Here is a 19,094-nt window from a genome sequence, read left to right on the forward strand (position 1 = left end):
ATTAGGAACACTGAATTGGGAATTTGGAATTCGGAACACGGAATTTGGAATTCAAAACATGGAATTTGGGATTTGGAACACAGTATTATAAACTGAAAAAACCTTGATAGGAGTGGGATTTTTTGGGCAACAAATATAAAGCAACAAAATTCATAAAAAGTATAAATTTATTACAATGCGTAAATATAATAGAAAAACAATATCAATGATGAAACAGAGATCATTATAAAAACAATTCAAATGATACTGTCCGTCACAGCATGCCCATAGTCAGCGAGCTGTAGGCATGCAAGACAGATAATCTGATGCGTTTCGAATGTGTGACATTCTTCCTCAGGGTAATTTACAGTATCAGATTCTAAAGTAGAAAAATACAAAAACACAGAAATAAATACATATTAAGCACTCAAAAGGCTAATCATCACCATGTCACACCACAAAGAGTAGACGTGAATAATGACTCACTTTTTCCTCAGGAGGTATATGTATCAATGTCTCAGGATGTACATCTCAAAAGCTCCCAGGTGGTGGTGTTCAATCTCGGTACCAAGCGTACAAAAGGGGGGCTCACCATCCATCCAACCCATAGGGGGGCAGAATCAAAAAATTCAATAAGACGGCACTTAGACTCCTCCCATTGTATCACTATGAAAAGAAGGGTGTATATATATATATATATATAATGAGAATATGGATCCAACAAAATAATTAAACCAATGAGTAGAGTAAAATGTCCCTGAGGAGGAGAAACAAAAGTTTCCCTCACCGGTGGAACATTCCATAAAGGCACTCACCATATTTTTGATGGAAAAAATATCCATATAAGGACCCATATGTTTTTAAAACCCCAACTGAAGAGAGGCCACGGGTATCCCTCTTAATGGAGGCAGAGACAAGCGTTCAAAATCCTCCAAGAAAAAACCCTCCTCATCATCCAACAGATGGGAGGAAAGTGATGCCGAAGTGCCCCCCCTTGGCGTCCTTAAATACTCACCTTGTCCCCGTTCCAGGTAGTGGGTTCCTCCCCTATTAACGACCGTTCCGTGCGGTCAAATGCCCAACAAAACGATAGTATCACACGTGCCGCGTCATCCAGACGCGACACGCATGGAAAAGCGTCGCTCGGGGGCTTCCGCGAACGTCATATCGGGAACCGGAAATGACGTTGTGTCCATCTTGGTAGTGGGAAACTAATCAATCCGGGAAGCTGGCAACCGCTAAGGAGAAAAACATTATATCCCAAACAGGGAATTATAGCCGCATAATCCCCAAATCAAAGGACAGGGGAAAAAAGGCTAAATGTGGCAAAGCGATCCCCACAAAAAAGAGGCCATCTAGGTCACTGTTAATTTTGCCGTTTATAATTGACTAAGGGATGATGACAACCACATGCCACTGTACATGAGTTAATTTCTTATATGGAACACAGTATTTGGAATTCGGAACACGGAATTTGGAATTCGAAACACGGAATCTGGAACACGGAATTATGATTTTGAAAAATGGAATTTGGGATTTGGAACACAGGATTCGGAATTCTGAACACGCAATTGGGAACATGGAACACAACATTTTAAATTCGGAACACAGCACTTGGAACTTGGAACACGGAATTTGGAATTGGGAATTTGGAACACGGAATTTGGAACACTGAACTTGGAATTCAAAACATGGAATTTGGAATTCAGAACACGGAATTTGGAATTCGAAACATGGAATTTGGAACACAGAATTGGAATTCAGAACACAGAATTTGGAACTCAGAACACGGAATTCGAAACACGGCATTTGGAATTCAGAACACAGAATTTGGAATTTAAAACACAGAATTTGGAACGTGGAATTTAGAATTCGGAACACGGAATTTGAAAAATAGAATTTGGAATTCAGAACACAGAATTTGGAATTCGGAACACGGAATTTGGAATTTAGTACACGGAATTTGGATTTTAAATAATGGAATTTGGGATTTGGAACACAGGATTCAGAACACGGAATTTGGAATTCTGAACACGGAATTTGGAATTCTGAACACGGAATTTGGAATTCTGAACACGGAATTTGGAATTCTGAACACAGAATTTGGAATTCTGAACACAGAATTTGGAATTCTGAACACGGAATTTGGAACTTGGAACACGAAATTTGGAATTTGGAACACAGTGCTTGGGACTTGGAAAAAGGAATTTGGAATTGGGAACTTGGAAAACGGAATTTGGAACCCGGAATTCAGAACACAGAACTTGGAATTCGAAACATGGAATTTGAAATTCAGAACACAGAATTTGAAAACATTCGAAACATTGAATTTGGAACACACAATTGGAATTCAGAATACAGAATTTGGAACTCGGAAACAAGGAATTTGGAATTTGTAACACGGAATTTGGAACTCGGAATTTGGAATTCGGAACAAGAAATTTGGAATTCGGAACAAGAAATTTGGAATTCGGAACAGTCTTTTATGTTTGCACAAGGACAAGGTGGTTTTGAAACCAAACCCGTCCTTTCTAATAATTTGGTATTTTCTTTACACCTCTATTAGGATATTGTTCTTCCTTCCCTCTGTCTTGCCCCAAAACATGTTAAGGAAACTCAGTGCCTGGATGTTTCCAGGGCTGTCATCGTCTACCTAGCAACCATGCTGTTTCTTAACAAAACTGAGTCCCCCTTGGTTCTGCCTGTAGGTTCTCGGAGAGGGCATCCTGCTTCCTGCTACACCATTGCCATGTGAATAAAGCAATGTGTTGCCAGGGCCTACATTTTTAGGGAAAGGGTTCCTCCCTACTCCATCAGAGCTCATTCAATCACCACGACTGTTGGTGTCTTTTGGGCTTTTCAACATCAAGCATCCACATCCCAGATTTGCAAGGCTGCTACCTAGTCCTCTGTTTACTCATTCTCCAAGTTTTACTATGTTCTTATCCGTATTTATTTGGTTTCTTATCCTTGTTTTCCTATGGGCCTGTTGGCAGTTCTGTTTTCTGTGTTGTTGCCCACTGCTCATTTTATCGTTTGGGGATGTCCCATGGTCTGTGAATATTAGTTGTGTGGCCTGTACTTGGATGATAAGAATTCGGACTTACCTATAAATGAATTATCTTGGAGTACAGTACAAGGCACAGGCTGTTACTGGCAAAAAAAAGTGTTTTACCTTTCAAAGTTAAAACAACAAGGCAGAGGATTTAATAGATGGAAAGTTGAAAAAAATTACTGATGGCCCGCTTTAAGATCTTAAACTAGTATTGAGTAAAGTGGGTGGAAACCTCCACTCCAGATGTACTGGACAGGAGAAAAGAAAATAAAGTTGTAAAATGTAATGTGCTTGTCTATAAAATCACAACCATGTTTTATTTATTTATTTGTCAGAAGGAAAATTGTCTGGGATATGCTCTCCTATTGTCCTAAGTTGGGACATACATTATATATTTTTTGTACTAATAAATGTGTCCCTATTAAGGCAGTGTTGAGATATTCAGGTCCCTTGTAAAATACAATGGCCCAGATTCACGTACCTGAGTGCATCTTTAGTCGGGCGTAGCCCATCTCATATGCGCTACGCCGACGTAACTTAGAGAGGCAAGTACTGTATTCACAAAGCACTTGCTCCCTAAGTTACGGCGGCGTATCGTAAATGGGTTCGGCGTAAGCCCGCGTAATTCAAATTTGGAAGGAGGTGGGCGTGTTGTATTAAAATGAGCCATGCAAATGAGGGGCCGAACGAAGGGCGCATGTGCCGTCCGTGGACGTATCCCAGTACGCATGCGCAGAATCACGTCGCATAGAATGCCTAGGATACGTCGAACACTGCCTACGACGTGAACGTAACTTACGCACAGCCCTATTCACGTACGACTTACGTAAACGACGTAAAATTCGATGCTTGTTCCGACGTCCATACCTTAACATTAGTTGCGCCTCATATAGCAGGGGTAACTTTACGCCGGACGTAAGCCTTACGTAAACGGCTTATGTTAATACGCCGGGCGCAAGTACGTTCGTGAATCGGCATATCTAGGTCATTTGCATATTCAACGCATAAATCAACGGAAGCGCCCCTAGCGGCCAGCGTAAATATGCACCTAAGATACGACAGCGTAAGAGACTTACGTTGGTCGTATTAAGCAAAAATTCAGGCGTATCTTGTTCCATGAATACCACGCATAGATACGACAGGCGCAATTTTTAACTTACGCGGCGTATCAATAGATACGCCGGCGTAAAATGTTTCTGAATCTGGCCCATTGTGTTTGTTTCTCACTCTGTTAAATAAATACCCTAGCCTAATTTTTGTGACAGTCTTACCACAGGCAACTATATACAGTAATTCATAGTCAACAATGTTTTTTATCACTCGTAGTATGTCATTATTTCAGGTACCTCTGCACCAGGTTATAAATAAATATTAAGTAGTATAAGTAGATTATATTCTCTGCCATCATTTCTACATATAGAATGATTAATACTCTGCCATACTTATATGAATGAGTCAATAATAACAGGTATCAAAGCTTTTATTTGTGATGCATAATTATTTTATGGTCAAATGAAGAGCTGCGCTGTTGTAAGCTAAAATGTGACACTAGTGACAATGAAGTGCTAGATAAATATCAATTAAAATTATGAAACACTGACTGAGTGGAAAAAAATTATATCTGTAAATGGGTCTGTGAGACCTCAATAAGATAACAAGAAGGGGTTAATTCCTAAATTAGGTAGAAACCTGAAAATGATCAAGTGAATAAATAGCAGTCCGTGTGAACAAACCAAAAAAAAAAAACTAGGAATACCAATAGCGTCAAAGGTAAAATGTGAATATATTAAAAAATACTAATGCAGAGTGTCCATATAAACTTAAATATCCCCAGTGTTCAACTAATCCAATAGTCCAGGAAAAAGTGCTGAAAAGATAGTACCTCCACCAAACAATAACACTGCCGTTTACCAGATGGATGTGATCTCTAATTATAGGAGATCAATATGCGCATATGGTTGATATTCCAGCCTGGGGTCTCTATTGGTAGTATAAATCCCTCAGTGTAGTTTAATATTGCATAGAAGATGTCTCAAACAACGTAGCAATCCAGGATGCAACACATAAAAAAAAGGAAGGGACTGGCATAGCGTGAAACCCTTAACATTTTTAATAAGTAACATAAAAATGCACAAATTGAAGAAGTGAGATGAGACATGTAAAATACAATCGAGCCGGCTGGCTCTTCGATTCAGCAGCCTGTATCTTCCGGGTCTGGCGCACAATGCGTGAGGTTTAAGGGTTTTACGCTATGCCAGTCCCTTCCTTTTTTTATGTGGTGCATCCTGAATTGCTACGTTGTTTGAGACATCTTCTATGCAAAATCGAACTACACTGAGAGATTTATGCTACCAATAGAGACCCCAGGCTGGGATATCAACCATATGTGCATATTGATCTCCTATAATTAGAGATCACATCCATCTGGTAAACGATCGTGTTATTGTTTGGTGGAGGCACTATCCTGTCAGCACTTTTTCCTGGACTATTGTATTCGTTGAACACTGGGGATATTTAAGTTTATATGGACATTCTGCATTTGTATTTTTTAATATATTCAATTTTTTTTTACCTGTGACGCTATTGTTAATGGTATTCCTAAGTTTTTTTTTTGTTTGTTCACACGGACTGCTATTTATTCACTTGATAATTTTCAGGTTTCTACCTAATTTAGGAATTAACCCCTTCTTGTTATCTTTTTGAGGTTTCATAGACCTATTTACAGATATACTTTTTTTTCCACTCAACAGTGTTTTATAATTTTAATTGATATTTATCTAGCACTTCATTGTCACTAGTGTCACATTTTGCTTACAACAGCACAGCTCTTCCTTTGACCATTATTATTAGTATTGTATACAATTTTCAGTTGCCGCTTTACTATTTATCGAATTAGCGCAGTACACCCCTCTTTTTCATAATTATTTTATGTTTTCAGAGGCCGGATTCTTAGATGAGGTGACATATGACAGCATCGCTGTGGGTCCTGGTTATGACCGACCATACCAGTTTGATCCTAATGTGAGAGAGCCAAAGACTGTGCAATTATACAAACACCTGAACCTGAAGAGCTGCATTTGGACCTTTGATGCATATTATGACATGACTGAACTTATTGACGTCTGTAGTGGTGCTGTAACAGCTGACTTTCAGGTACTGTTCTGTCGTATTATTAAGTACAGTAGGTGTTTGTGATATTGTGCTTTTAGCACGACAGCGTCGCGCTGATTCTCGGCGACAGGGTGCCGAGATCTCGCCGGCATCTCACACTCACTGGAATAGTGACAGCACATCCCAGCAAGCGCGTCATAGAAGCGACGGGAGATCCGACTTGGATTCCCGCCAATTCTACACGTGTGCGGCGTGTTATGAATCCTGAGGGGGAAGTCCCCGCCGGATTTTAAATAAAAATCCGGCATGGGTCCCCCCCTCAGGAGCATACCGGACCCTTAGGTCTGTTATGGGTTGTAAGGAGAGCCCCCCTACGCCGAAAAAAACGGCGTAGGGGGTCCCCCTACAATCCATACCAGACCCGTATCCAAAGCACGCTACCCGGCCAGCCAGGAAGGGAGTGGGGACGAGCGAGCGCCCCCCCCCCCTCCTGAGCCGTACCAGGCTGCATGCCCTCAACATGGGGGGGTTGGGTGCTCTGGGGCAGGGGGGCGCACTGCGGCCCCCCCACCTCAGAGCACCCTGTCCCCATGTTGATGAGGACAGGGCCCCTTCCCGACAACCCTGGCCGTTGGTTGTCGGGGTATGCGGGCGGGAGGCTTATCGGAATCTGGGAGCCCCCTTTAATAAGGGGGCCCCCAGATACCGGCCTCCCCACCCTAAGTGAATGAGTATGGGGTACATCGTACCCCTACCCATTCACCTGCAAGAAAAGTGGTAAAAACACAAATAAACCACACAGTGTATTAAAATATTTTATTTTTCTGCTCCGGAGGCCGCCCCCTGTCTTCTTTATTAGCTCTTTTACCAGGGGGGGCTTCTTCTTTGACGTCTTCGGGTGGGTGGGGGCCGCCGTCTGGTTCTCTTCCACCGCCGGGGGGGGGTGGCTTTTAAAAAAGCCCCCACCCCCCCGGCGGGTTAACTCCGGCGTCTTCGGCGGGGCTCTTCTTCTTCCGCTATCCCGACGGGTCTTCTCCGCTATCCGGGGGGTCTCGCCGCTCTCCGCTGTTGACTCGTCGCACCCCGGTTCTTCGTCTCGCAGTCCGGTCCCTTCTTCCGTGCTGTACGTCTTCTTCTGTGCTGTGAGTTCTTCCGCGCTGTGACGTCATGTTCTTCACTTCTCTTCTTCTCCCCATGTTGACTCGCCGGTCCTCCTCGCTGAAATGACGGATGCGCGCCTTGCATCGGACCTATATAGGCCTCACAATCCCATCATGCTCTGGTACCTACCCATGTGATACCTACCCACGTGGGTAGGTATCAAATGGGTAGGTACAGAGCATGATGGGACTGCGAGGCCTATATAGGTCCGATGCAAGGCGCGCATCCGTCATTTCAGCGAGGAGGACCGGCGAGTCAACATGGGGAGAAGAAGAGAAGTGAAGAACATGACGTCACAGCGCGGAAGAAGAACTCACAGCACAGAAGAAGACGTACAGCACGGAAGAAGGGACCGGACTGCGAGACGAAGAACCGGGGTGCGACGAGTCAACAACGGAGAGCGGCGAAGACAGAAGGAGAACCCCGGAGAGTTGAGAAGACCCGTCGGGATAGCGGAAGAAGAAGAGCCCCGCCGAAGACGCCGGAGGAAACCCGCCGGGGGGTGGGGGCTTTTTTAAAAGCCATCCCCCCCCGGCGGTGGAAGAGAACCAGACGGCGGCCCCCACCCACCCGAAGACGTCAAAGAAGAAGCTCCCCCTGGTAAAAGAGCTAATAAAGAAGACAGGGGGCGGCCTCCGGAGCAGAAAAATAAAATATTTTAATACACTGTGTGGTTTATTTGTGTTTTTACCACTTTTCTTGCAGGTGAATGGGTAGGGGTACGATGTACCCCATACTCATTCACTTAGGGTGGGGGGCCGGTATCTGGGGGCCCCCTTATTAAAGGGGGCTCCCAGATTCCGATAAGCCTCCCGCCCGCATACCCCGACAACCAACGGCCAGGGTTGTCGGGAAGGGGCCCTGTCCTCATCAACATGGGGACAGGGTGCTCTGAGGTGGGGGGGCCGCAGTGCGCCCCCCTGCCCCAGAGCACCCAACCCCCCCATGTTGAGGGCATGCAGCCTGGTACGGCTCAGGAGGGGGGTGGGCGCTCGCTCGTCCCCACTCCCTTCCTGGCTGGCCGGGTAGCGTGCTTTGGATACGGGTCTGGTATGGATTGTAGGGGGACCCCCTACGCCGTTTTTTTCGGCGTAGGGGGGCTCTCCTTACAACCCATAACAGACCTAAGGGCCCGGTATGCTCCTGAGGGGGGGGGACCCATGCCGGATTTTTATTTAAAATCCGGCGGGGACTTCCCCCTCAGGATTCATAACAAACGCCGCACACGTGTAGAATTGGCGGGAATCCAAGTCGGATCTCCCGTCGCTTCTATGACGGCTCTGTCTCCATCGCGGCAAGCCAGCTCGGCGCTGGCTCCCGCGATGGGGCTCGTAGGTGCTCAATCTCGCTGAGAAAGAGAGCGAGATTGACACAAAATCGGCTTCACCTACTGTAATGTGAATGTCACCGGCGCAAAGGTGTTTTATAAATATATATGAGTGATCTGCTGCGGTACTGTATGTGCCTCCAAACAAGGAGGTAAAAAAAATATATATGCAAAAAATGTGTTACTGCGCTGATCCAAGACAAAATTGATTGCAATTAAGAAAAATGCAATTCATGAGATACTATTAAATATTAAAGTGTATTCGTACAGTTTGTACTCCTGCGCTGACCTTAAAATATAAATGAATATGTGTATATCCGTGACATTCATACACCAGCTCTTGTGAATCGTTATCTCTAAATAGAAACAAAATGTAAAAATTATATAAAACACAAAATATATGAACCCCTTCTCCCCTGCAAACTCTTAAGCGCGTCTGCGCTATTAATCAAAATACGGAACTATAAATACACTAAATAGTCCAGTGCAATCGTGCATTAATACAATGTCCTCAAAAAGCGTGCCTCCAGTAAGTGCAGGAATTTGTGCCTTGCTGCAAAAAATGAATAAAACTTGTTAAAACGTACTACACCATATGGGCCTTTTTTCTTCTTGGGAGTATAAGAGAACCCATAGAGAGTTGGAGCGCAGAGATTCGGGAACCAGAAGAGGAAACCGTACACCATATGATTATATGCAGTTTACCTTTTTGAATCTGGTGAGAGCATAGCGCAATAGGAGGTGGTGGTGACACTATAAGGTGGCAAAGTCACAAATTTTTTTTTGCAGCAAGGCACAAATTCCTGCACTTACTGGAGGCACGCTTTTTGAGGACATTGTATTAATGCACGATTGCACTGGACTATTTAGTGTATTTATAGTTTCGTATTTTGATTAATAGCGCAGACGCGCTTAAGAGTTTGCAGGGGAGAAGGGGTTCATATATTTAGTGTTTTATATAATTTTTACATTTTGTTTCTATATATGTGAATGTATCACAGATTTAGAGATAACGATTCACAAGAGCTGGTGTATGAATGTCACGGATATACACATATTCATTTATATTTTAAGGTCAGCGCAGGAGTACAAACTGTACGAATACACTTTAATATTTTGCACAACTGCAACACCTGGTGGAGTACACCACAACTGCAGCAGACCAAATAATTGAATTTATATTAACATGCAATATTTAATATTTATTTGCGCCGGTACAACCACTCACAACCAAACCATGAGATACTATTAGACTAAGTGCTAAATTATGTGCAAATGCTGCACATAACGTGCTAGATTAAGTGCAAAGTTGCTAATAAATATGCTAAATGGATAAACAATCAAGAAAAAATATATATGTGTAAATACAAAAGACCATTAGAATATAAATTCTATCAAAACACCTTAGATGTGCAATATGCAAAATACCAGGAATTTCAATATGAAACAGCAAACAGTTATCAATATTATGAAACCGCAAACAATTGTCAATATGGAACAGCAAAGAAAAAATCTATTCACAAAGGGGAAGATCCACAAAGAAATTACGCCGGCGTATCTATCGATACGCCGGCGTAATTTCAAAATTCCCGTGTCGTATCTTTGTTTTGAATCCTCAAAACAAGATACAACGGCATCTCGGCTAGATCCGCTAGGTGGCGTTCCCGTCGTAAACCGCGTCCAGTATGCAAATGAGCTATTTACGGCGTACGTCGGCCCGTTGCTTTTTTTTCCGTCGTTTGCGTTCAGGTTTTTCCGGCGTATAGTTAAAAGCTGCTATACTGAGGCGTACTCAATGTTAAGTATGGCCGTCCTTCCCGCGTACAAATTAGAATTTTTTTACGTCGTTTGCGTAACTTGTTCGCGAATAGGAATTTCCGTAGAATGACGTAGAATGACGTCACCGTCGTAAGCATTGTTCCGGTTTAATTTCGAGCATGCGCACTGGGATACCGCCAGGGACGGCTCATGCGCAGTTACAAAAAAACGTTGTTTACGTCGGGTCACGACGTATTGACATAAAACACGCCCCCATTAGATCCATTTGAATTCCGCGCCCTTACGCTGCGAGAGATACACTACGCCGCCGTAACTTACGGCGCAAATTCGTTGAGGATTCAAACCAAAGAAAAGTAAGTTACAGTGGCGTAGCGTATCTTACAAACGCTGCGCACAGCGCAGATGTATGTGGATCTGCCCCAAAGTGTTCCAATAGTGAAAAGTCCACTGCTAGCGGTGCTCCAAAAGGATGTGCAATGTGCAAAAAATAAATAAAAAAATACTTCAAAATTTCAATGCGTATATACTGTGTATACTGCTGTACGTATGTACAGCAGTATACACTAGGGATGCACAGCGTGTCCAGCAAGCATATATTAAAATATATTATGTCTGATGTCTTCCTAGTGAAAAGTCTTGTTTGTGTACAGGTTTGGGGTGTTAGTGGTGTTCCCTAACCTCCCACTACCCAGTTTATGCGCTAGATATTTTAAACAGTGTAAATGTGATTGTACTGCTCAGTTTGAGATGCAGAGTGCCTCTATGAATGGGTTTATGCAGCCACTGGGGGTGGGGGGCCTGTGCACCAAGTAAAATGTACTACACTATGGATTGACAGGTAATAATTACCATCAGGTCATTTACTAAAGGCCCATTCACACCTCAGCATTGCAGTAAAGCATGGTAAAATGTGCAAAGAATGGCAGTACATGCGCACTTTGTGCTTTTCTTTATTTTGAATGCATTATGGTTCATTGTAATAGGGTGCCCTAACACAACACGTCAGTGCAACATATGCTAACACAATGCAATGTAAACATATAAATAGGCCTTTACACATTACTTAGCATGCACTTAAATTTAAATATATATATTTCTAATGTGGGGCCAAATTAACAGTTATGCTAAGATCCTACGTAATAAAATGAAGTATGGTTTATGAGTTGTTTCTTCAGCTTTTGTGATGCTAAGATGATCTAGAACTAAAAAATATGGATTTGCACTATACTTCTGCTACTCTGCTAACCCCTGTCACAAGTAAGTTGTAACATTAGAATATTATATGTTTAATGCAACAATTATCTTTATTCATAACCCTTTAAAGGTGAGAGACTCGGCCCAGTCCTTTTTAACCGTTCATGTTCCCCTCTACGTATCGTACATATATGTGACTGCACCCAGAGGATGGGCATCACTGGAGCACCACACAGAGATGGAATTCTCCTTCTTCTATGACACAGTCCTCTGGAGAACTGGTAAGATTTATTCTCACCATTAAAGTATATTACTATAGACTTGACTATTAAAAAACAAATCAGGTTATTAGCAATGTAGCGTTTGTGTTCAGCCAGTTGGCGAAAAAAATAAGTATAATATAGTGTTCCTACTGGGAAAATCCAAGCACATTTGTCTGCCTGAATTTGCTGTCATTTGTTGCCTGTGAAGGGTGAATGCTGTGAAGATATTGGTAAATGTGCTGTGAATGTTCAGTGATTGTACTTTGGAAATGAGCATTGTGGATATTAATAAAGAATTATTGGAAATCGCTGAATTCAACAGTTTACTGTGCCAAAAACGTAACTGGGGAACTTGGCAGAAATCATAACATTGTCCAGTCTGTAAAATATTGACACTGAGTATTTGTTTTACTTTACAGGTATACAGACAGACAGTGTTCTGTCTGCTAGGCTCCAGATCATTCGCATATATATTCGTGAAGATGGACGTCTGGTGATAGAGTTTAAAACTCATGCCAAATTCAGAGGTAACACTCATACTAATATAAATCTCATAAAGGTCCATTTTCAAAGCTAACATAACATTAGGATCATTTTCTAATGAATTTACAGTCAAAGCTTTGTGATTCGAGTATCTAAGCTCAAATGTTTTATCGACATTAAAGTACCCAGACCATGGACATTAAAGCAGAACTAAAGCTATTTTTTTTTCATTTTGGATAGAGTAGGGGAAGGTTATACTGTACCATCTCTGTCTCATTTGGGACTGGGGAGATTTCTCATCACTTCTTGTCCCATAATTAAAACATTAAGTGATAGAAAATCCTTCCAAAGTCAGGGAACCCCTGGTTGTCACCAGGACTAGTGTCCCCACTGGAAGATTTCTCCTCTTCTACTATTCTGGAGACAGCCCAAAATTGGAAGTTTTTTTTTAATTTCACTTTCAATGATATCAACAAACAAGACAAATGGATAGGGTGAATCTCCCTAACGGGGGCACAGGCATCAATAAAAACCTGACATGTGTTCCATTCCCTCTCCACTCTAATATTTCATTTATAATTTAGTTGTACTTTAAATTATATACATATTCTAAACCATTTCAAAAGAGCTTTAAAACAATATAAATTGGGATAGAATCTTAGGAACAAAGAACATGGAGGAGAGATGGGTTTGCTTTAGGACCCTATTAAATAAGGGCATGAGCCAGTGCATCCCATTGGGAAATAAACTTAAATGAGCAAACAAAAGTCCTGGATGGCTTAACTCCAATGTAAAAATGCATATAAAAGCAAAGGACACGGCCTTCAAAAAATATAAGGCTAAGGGATCATCATCAGCATTCAGACTTTACAAAGAATGCAACAAGAAATGTAAGGGTGCAATTAGGGCGGCTAAGATAATACACAAAAGACACATAGCGGAGGAGAGCAAAAAGTATAGAAACAGTAAAAAAGGGAGGACAGACCATATTGGCCCCATAAGGAATGAGGAAGGAAGTCTGGTTACAAAGTATGAGGAGATGGCAAAGGTATGGAATTTATTCTTCTCCTCAGTCTTCGCCAGGGAATTGGGGGACTTCAGTAACCAAAACTGCAGTGTTTATCCTCATGACACATCACAGGAAGCATCCTCATGGCTAACAGAGGACAGAATTAGAGATAGACTTGGAAAACTTAACATTAATAAGTCTCCAGGACCTGATGGCTTGCACCCGAGGGTCCTTAGGGAACTCAGTCAAGTAATTGCCTGACCATTGTTCTTAATTTTTACTGGCAGTCTAACATGAATGGTACCAGATGATTGGAAAAAAGCCAATGTAGCACCAATATTTAAAAAAAGGCCAAACTACATCCCTGGGAATTACAGACCAGTAAGCTTAACATCAATAGTATGCAAGCTCCTGGAGGGGATGATAATAGACTATATACAACATTTTAGTAATGAAAACTGTATAATCAGCATGGATTCCTTAAGAATCGTTCTTGCCAAACCAATCTATTAACCTTCTATGAAGAGATGAGCTGCCATCTAGATAAAGGAAGGCCTGTAGACATGGTGTATTTGGATTTTGCAAAAGCATTTGACACCCTTCCCCATAAACGTTTACTGTACATGGACCATAGGGTGAGTACATGAATTGAAAACTGGCTACAAGGGCGAGTTCAGAGGGTAGTGATAAATGGGGAGTACTCAGAATGGTCAGGGGTGGAAAGTGGGGTCCCCCAGGGTTCTGTGCTGGGATCAATTCTATTTAATTTGTTCATAAACGACCTGGAGGATGGGGTAAACAGTTCAATCTCTGTATTTGCGGATGATACTAAGCTAAGCAAGGCAATACATTCTCTGCAGGATGTGGAAACCTTGCAAGAAGATCTGAACAAATTAATGAGGTGGACACCGACATGGCAAATGAGGTTTAATGAGGAAAATTTTTAAATAATGCATTTGGGTGGCAAAAATATGAATGCAATCTTCTCACTGTGGGGGGGGGGGGCCTCTGGGGGTATCAAGGATGGAAAGGGACCCTAGTAGCTGATAGGCGCAGCAATGGCATGCAATGTAAGCTGCTGCTAACAAATTAAACAGAATATTGGGGGATAACTGTGACGGTATCGGTATGATATCCCCGTCAAGCATTCCCTCCTCTCCATACAAGAAGATCACAGGATTCCCCACACATGAGTCAAGACTGGATGCTGGAACCAAGACACTTTATTGACACAAAAACTCAGCTTATATGTGGTTACAGCCTGTTAGGAACGCCCCCCTCACACAGTGGGGTTTCCCATACAGATTATAGGAGACAAGTCGGAGCCGACCATGCAGACACGTTTCTTTAGATAAAGACATCACTGGAGTTAATTACTACACTGAAGCAATCAGAATAATTAACATACTACTTCTCTAATCATTTAGCCTGATGATACAATACACATCTTTTAAGGGTAAACACAGGTCTTCTTCACACAACACAATAGATCAATTAACGTTTAGAATAGTGAGGGGACATTAACACGTCAATAACCTGTCAGAGGAATGAATCACACATGAAATTCCTTTCTACCTCTACCCATGGCTAGCAGGGAGCAGTACACTGAGACATATAGGCAAATGTATCACAATGGCCCCCCTTTTGCTCCCTGCTCCGGCAAATCCGGTTGGACCTTCCCTGGTCCAGTAGGGTTGACGGGTTCAGAGCTTTTAGTCCGAGGTTAACTCCGTTTGGCATGACTGACCTCCCTTGACAACTGCTTCAGACTCAGGTATGTCACCGGGTCGTCAGATCACACGCCGGTCAGTCCCCAAGTCTTTGTGCGATCTGCAAAGTCACCAGAAGTCAGTGTGAAGACAGCGAATGGGTCTGTGCGCCGCCGTCTAGGTGTCCCGCTATGGGAGGGGGCAGGTTATGGCTCTGAAGTGACAGTCACAGGAGATTCATAAAAAGGAAAAGTTATATTTGTTGACATGCTGTAGCACTGGTGCTCAGAGTCCGGGGGGGGGGAGAGAGGGGACTCAGAGCCCCATAAGGTCAGCCACCCCCTGCTCCCTCCGCAGCCGCCGGTTCTCCTCTTGGAGCTTCTCCAGCTCCATCTCCAGTTCATGGAGCCTGGGGGGGTCAGCCTGCTGTGACCTCAGGTGGTTGTTCTCCTCCTCCATGCGGCTTATGCACTCCTCCAGCTCTATGTACTCACGGATCAGATCCTGCTTGCTCATGTCCTGCAGGCTCTCCACGTGGTCCTTCATCATCAGGAACTGGGTGGTGGTGTAAGGGGCCACCGGTGGGCCCTTGGCGAACATCTCGGCCCGCATCTGGGACGCCCGCTGCGACTCCCTCTCCTCCAGTCGCTTCTTCTCCTCCCAGGTCCGCTGGTTATATGACTTCCAGGACCTCTTCTTCTTGAAGGATGGCCGGCGGTGCCTCTTTCTGCCCAGCTCCCTCCAGAGCCCCTCCGGCTCAGGGCTGGAGCCCATGACCAGCTGACAATGGTGTTCCCTGTTGTCCGTAATAGCAGATTGTACCATGAGGGCTTCGTAAGGGGTGCCCAATGGTTCTTCCTGACCCAGCTCCTGGGGATCCCAAGCCGAGTCTACACAATGGGCTGCTGCTGGTGGGCGGTACCCAGGTTGAGACCAATTTGACCTGGTGTTGTCATTCATGGGGCAATTCTGCTTGAAGTGACCCAACTGTTTGCACCGGAAGCAGCGTTGTTCGTTGTCCTCCTGGCGTGGATAGCGAGGGCTAGATGTCACCGGTCTGTTAGGAGGTTGGTATCTAGCGGCTGGTGGGTGTGAGGGCGCCGTTGGTCGTGGAGGTTGTACCCATGGTGTGACCTGGTTTGTCTTGCGAGTATCCGCATATTCATCCGCCAACTTCGCAGCCTCTGGTAGAGTCATGGGCCTGCAATCTCTCACCCAATCTTTGACATCCGTCTGGATGTGATTGTAAAATTGCTCCAGGAGCATTAGTTGCAAAATGTCCTCTGCGGTGGTGGCCTGGCTGCTGTTAACCCAGTTAGAGGCCGACAGGGACAGCTGGCATGCCCATTCCGCGTAAGAGTCTTTCGTGGTTTTGCGTGAGTCCCTGAACTTCTGTCGGTGGGACTCTGGGGTTACTGCATAACGAGCCAGGAGCAGTTCTTTAACCCGGGCGTAGCTATGGATATCCTGATCTGGCACGGTCCGGAAAGCATCAGAAGCTTTGCCTGACAGTTTGCCTGACAATATTGCAACCCACTCTCTTCTAGCTATTCGGTGCAGGTTACATTGTCGCTCAAAATCCGCCAGGTAGTTATCAATTTCACAGTCCTTTTCATCAAAAGCTTTAAAAGCGCTAAACGGAATCTTCCTTGCGTCTGCTGTGCTGTACTCACTGTTCGGAGAAGGTGCGGCTGCTTGTTGGACTGCTGCCAGTTTTAACTGTAGTTCTGCGTCCCTTATTTGTTTATCCTTCTGTAGTTCTGCGTCCCTTATTTGTTTAGCCTTCTGTAGTTCTGCGTCCCTTATTTGTTTAGCCTTCTGTAGTTCTGCGTTTACTAACATGTCCATCACTTTCAGCACCACATCCGGCGTTGGGTTCGGGCCGAACCACGCTAGCTTCTCTCTCATTAGCTTGTTGGCTGGCGATTCCTCCTCCTGAATCACTGGTGTATCCATCTCTTGTACTGCTGGCGTTGCTGCAATCCCGTCCTCCTGGTCTATCTCCATTGATTCCGCTATGATGACCCGCTTGGTTTTGTTGCTAGCAATCCTTCCAGTAGTTCTTCCAGTGTCTGCTTGGAATCCGGGTGTGAAGGAGAGTAGAAGGGAAGATCCCGCTGCTGCCAACCAATTTGTGACGGTATCGGTATGATATCCCCGTCAAGCATTCCCTCCTCTCCATACAAGAACATCACAGGATTCCCCACACATGAGTCAAGACTGGATGCTGGAACCAAGACACTTTATTGACACAAAAACTCAGCTTATATGTGGTTACAGCCTGTTAGGAACGCCCCCCTCACACAGTGGGGTTTCCCATACAGATTATAGGAGACAAGTCGGAGCCGACCATGCAGACACGTTTCTTTAGATAAAGACATCACTGGAGTTAATTACTACACTGAAGCAATCAGAATAATTAACATACTACTTCTCTAATCATTTAGCCTGATGATACAATACACATCTTTTAAGGGTAAACACAGGTCTTCTTCACACAACACAATAGATCAATTAACGTTTAGAATAGTGAGGGGACATTAGCACGTCAATAACCTGTCAGAGGAATGAATCACACATGAAATTCCTTTCTACCTCTACCCATGGCTAGCAGGGAGCAGTACACTGAGACATATAGGCAAATGTATCACAATAACCTCAAGAGATAAAGCAATAATTCTCTCTACAAGACTGTGGTCCAGCCTCACCTGGAGTATGCTGTCCAGTTCTGGGCACCAGTTCTCAGGAAGAATGTACTGGAAATGGAGCGAGAACAGAGAAGGGCAAAAGCTAAAAAAAGGACTGAAGGATATTAATTATGAAGAAAGGTTGCGAGCACTGAACTTATTCTCTCTGGAGAAAAGACGCTTGAAAGGGAATATGATTTAAATTTACAAATACCATACTGGTTACCCCACAACAGGAATAAAACTTTTCTGCGGAAGGGAGTTTAATAAGACTCGTGGCCACTGCTGTAAAGGACTTGCGTCAAATGTAGGGCTTTAAGGACACCGCCACTCACTGGTTCTTCCTTTTAAGGGCTTTGCTTCCCCATTTTTATTAAAAGCAAGTTCAGCAAACAAACATAGGTTTCCCTCGCAGGGGTTTTCATCATTCCTTTGTCCATCAACAAAATGACATTCACCTAGTTGGCTCTCACTTGCAGCACTGCTGCTCTGGCCTTACACTCCAGTCCCTTGTTTGTCTCGTACAGACTGTTTCACCGACCACCTTGGTGCATATAGCTAGCAGCCTCTTGCTGCACTGGCTCCCCTGTGAAGCCCTCCTGACTTCTGGTACTCATACTTCCTATCTGCCAGGGTGGAGCCCAAAACTATGGTCAGGTTACTACTAAAAGCCCAGCACACACCTGACCAATCAGTATGCTGGCTGGTTTCAAAATCAGAACCCAGGACTGGGGATTTCATCCCACCCGGATCTCTCAAAAATCCCCGGGCTCCAAGTCCCAAAGTGGACTTTTATAGGAAACTGAAAAAACAGTTTTCTCTTCATGTTACAAGCTCCCTGGAGCCCCTTAACGCGTCCGGCTGAGAATTCTGGGTCACAACTTCCTTCTAGACCCAACGCTCTGCCATACTGCATAGAGGGTTTCTGTACTGTAAGAGCGCAAGGATGTGGAATTTACTTTCACAGGCGGTGGTTTAAGCGGGGAACATCGATAGTTTCAAAAAACTATTACCGTATATACCGATTTTTTTCAGCACATTTTTTGGTGCTGAAAATGCCCCCCTCGGCTTATACTCGAGTCTGTGTTCATCTGCAGCCTCGTGTGCCTGATCTCCCGGTGCTGTAATGTCAGTCTAGTCGGCGGACGTGCATTGTAACGAAACCCCGCCTCCTCCTCATCTGTGATAGGCGGAACACTGACTCATTGCTGGGAAACTGAGTCAGTGTTCCGTCACAGACGAGGATGAGGCGGGGCTTTGTTACACTACACGCCCTCCGACTAGAGTGCATATCACAGCGCCGGAGATCATAATGCTGCAGATGGACACAGCGCCGG

The 19,094-nt window shown here is 44.0% G+C and overlaps 1 protein-coding gene across 1 annotated transcript in view; it reads left to right on the forward strand.

Moving 5' to 3' along the window:
* Positions 1-19,094, forward strand: part of FRAS1 (Fraser extracellular matrix complex subunit 1) — a 660,838-nt gene that overhangs the window by 616,818 nt on the left and 24,926 nt on the right. Inside the window, exons 66-68 of the mRNA XM_040324225.1 lie at positions 5,973-6,187; positions 11,737-11,887; positions 12,289-12,396. Coding sequence (XP_040180159.1) covers positions 5,973-6,187; positions 11,737-11,887; positions 12,289-12,396 — 474 coding nt within the window. The remainder of the gene's footprint in view (positions 1-5,972; positions 6,188-11,736; positions 11,888-12,288; positions 12,397-19,094) is intronic.

The sequence above is a fragment of the Rana temporaria genome, chromosome 1 (genome assembly GCF_905171775.1).
Source record: "Rana temporaria chromosome 1, aRanTem1.1, whole genome shotgun sequence".
In the NCBI taxonomy this organism is placed as follows: Eukaryota; Metazoa; Chordata; class Amphibia; order Anura; family Ranidae; genus Rana; species Rana temporaria.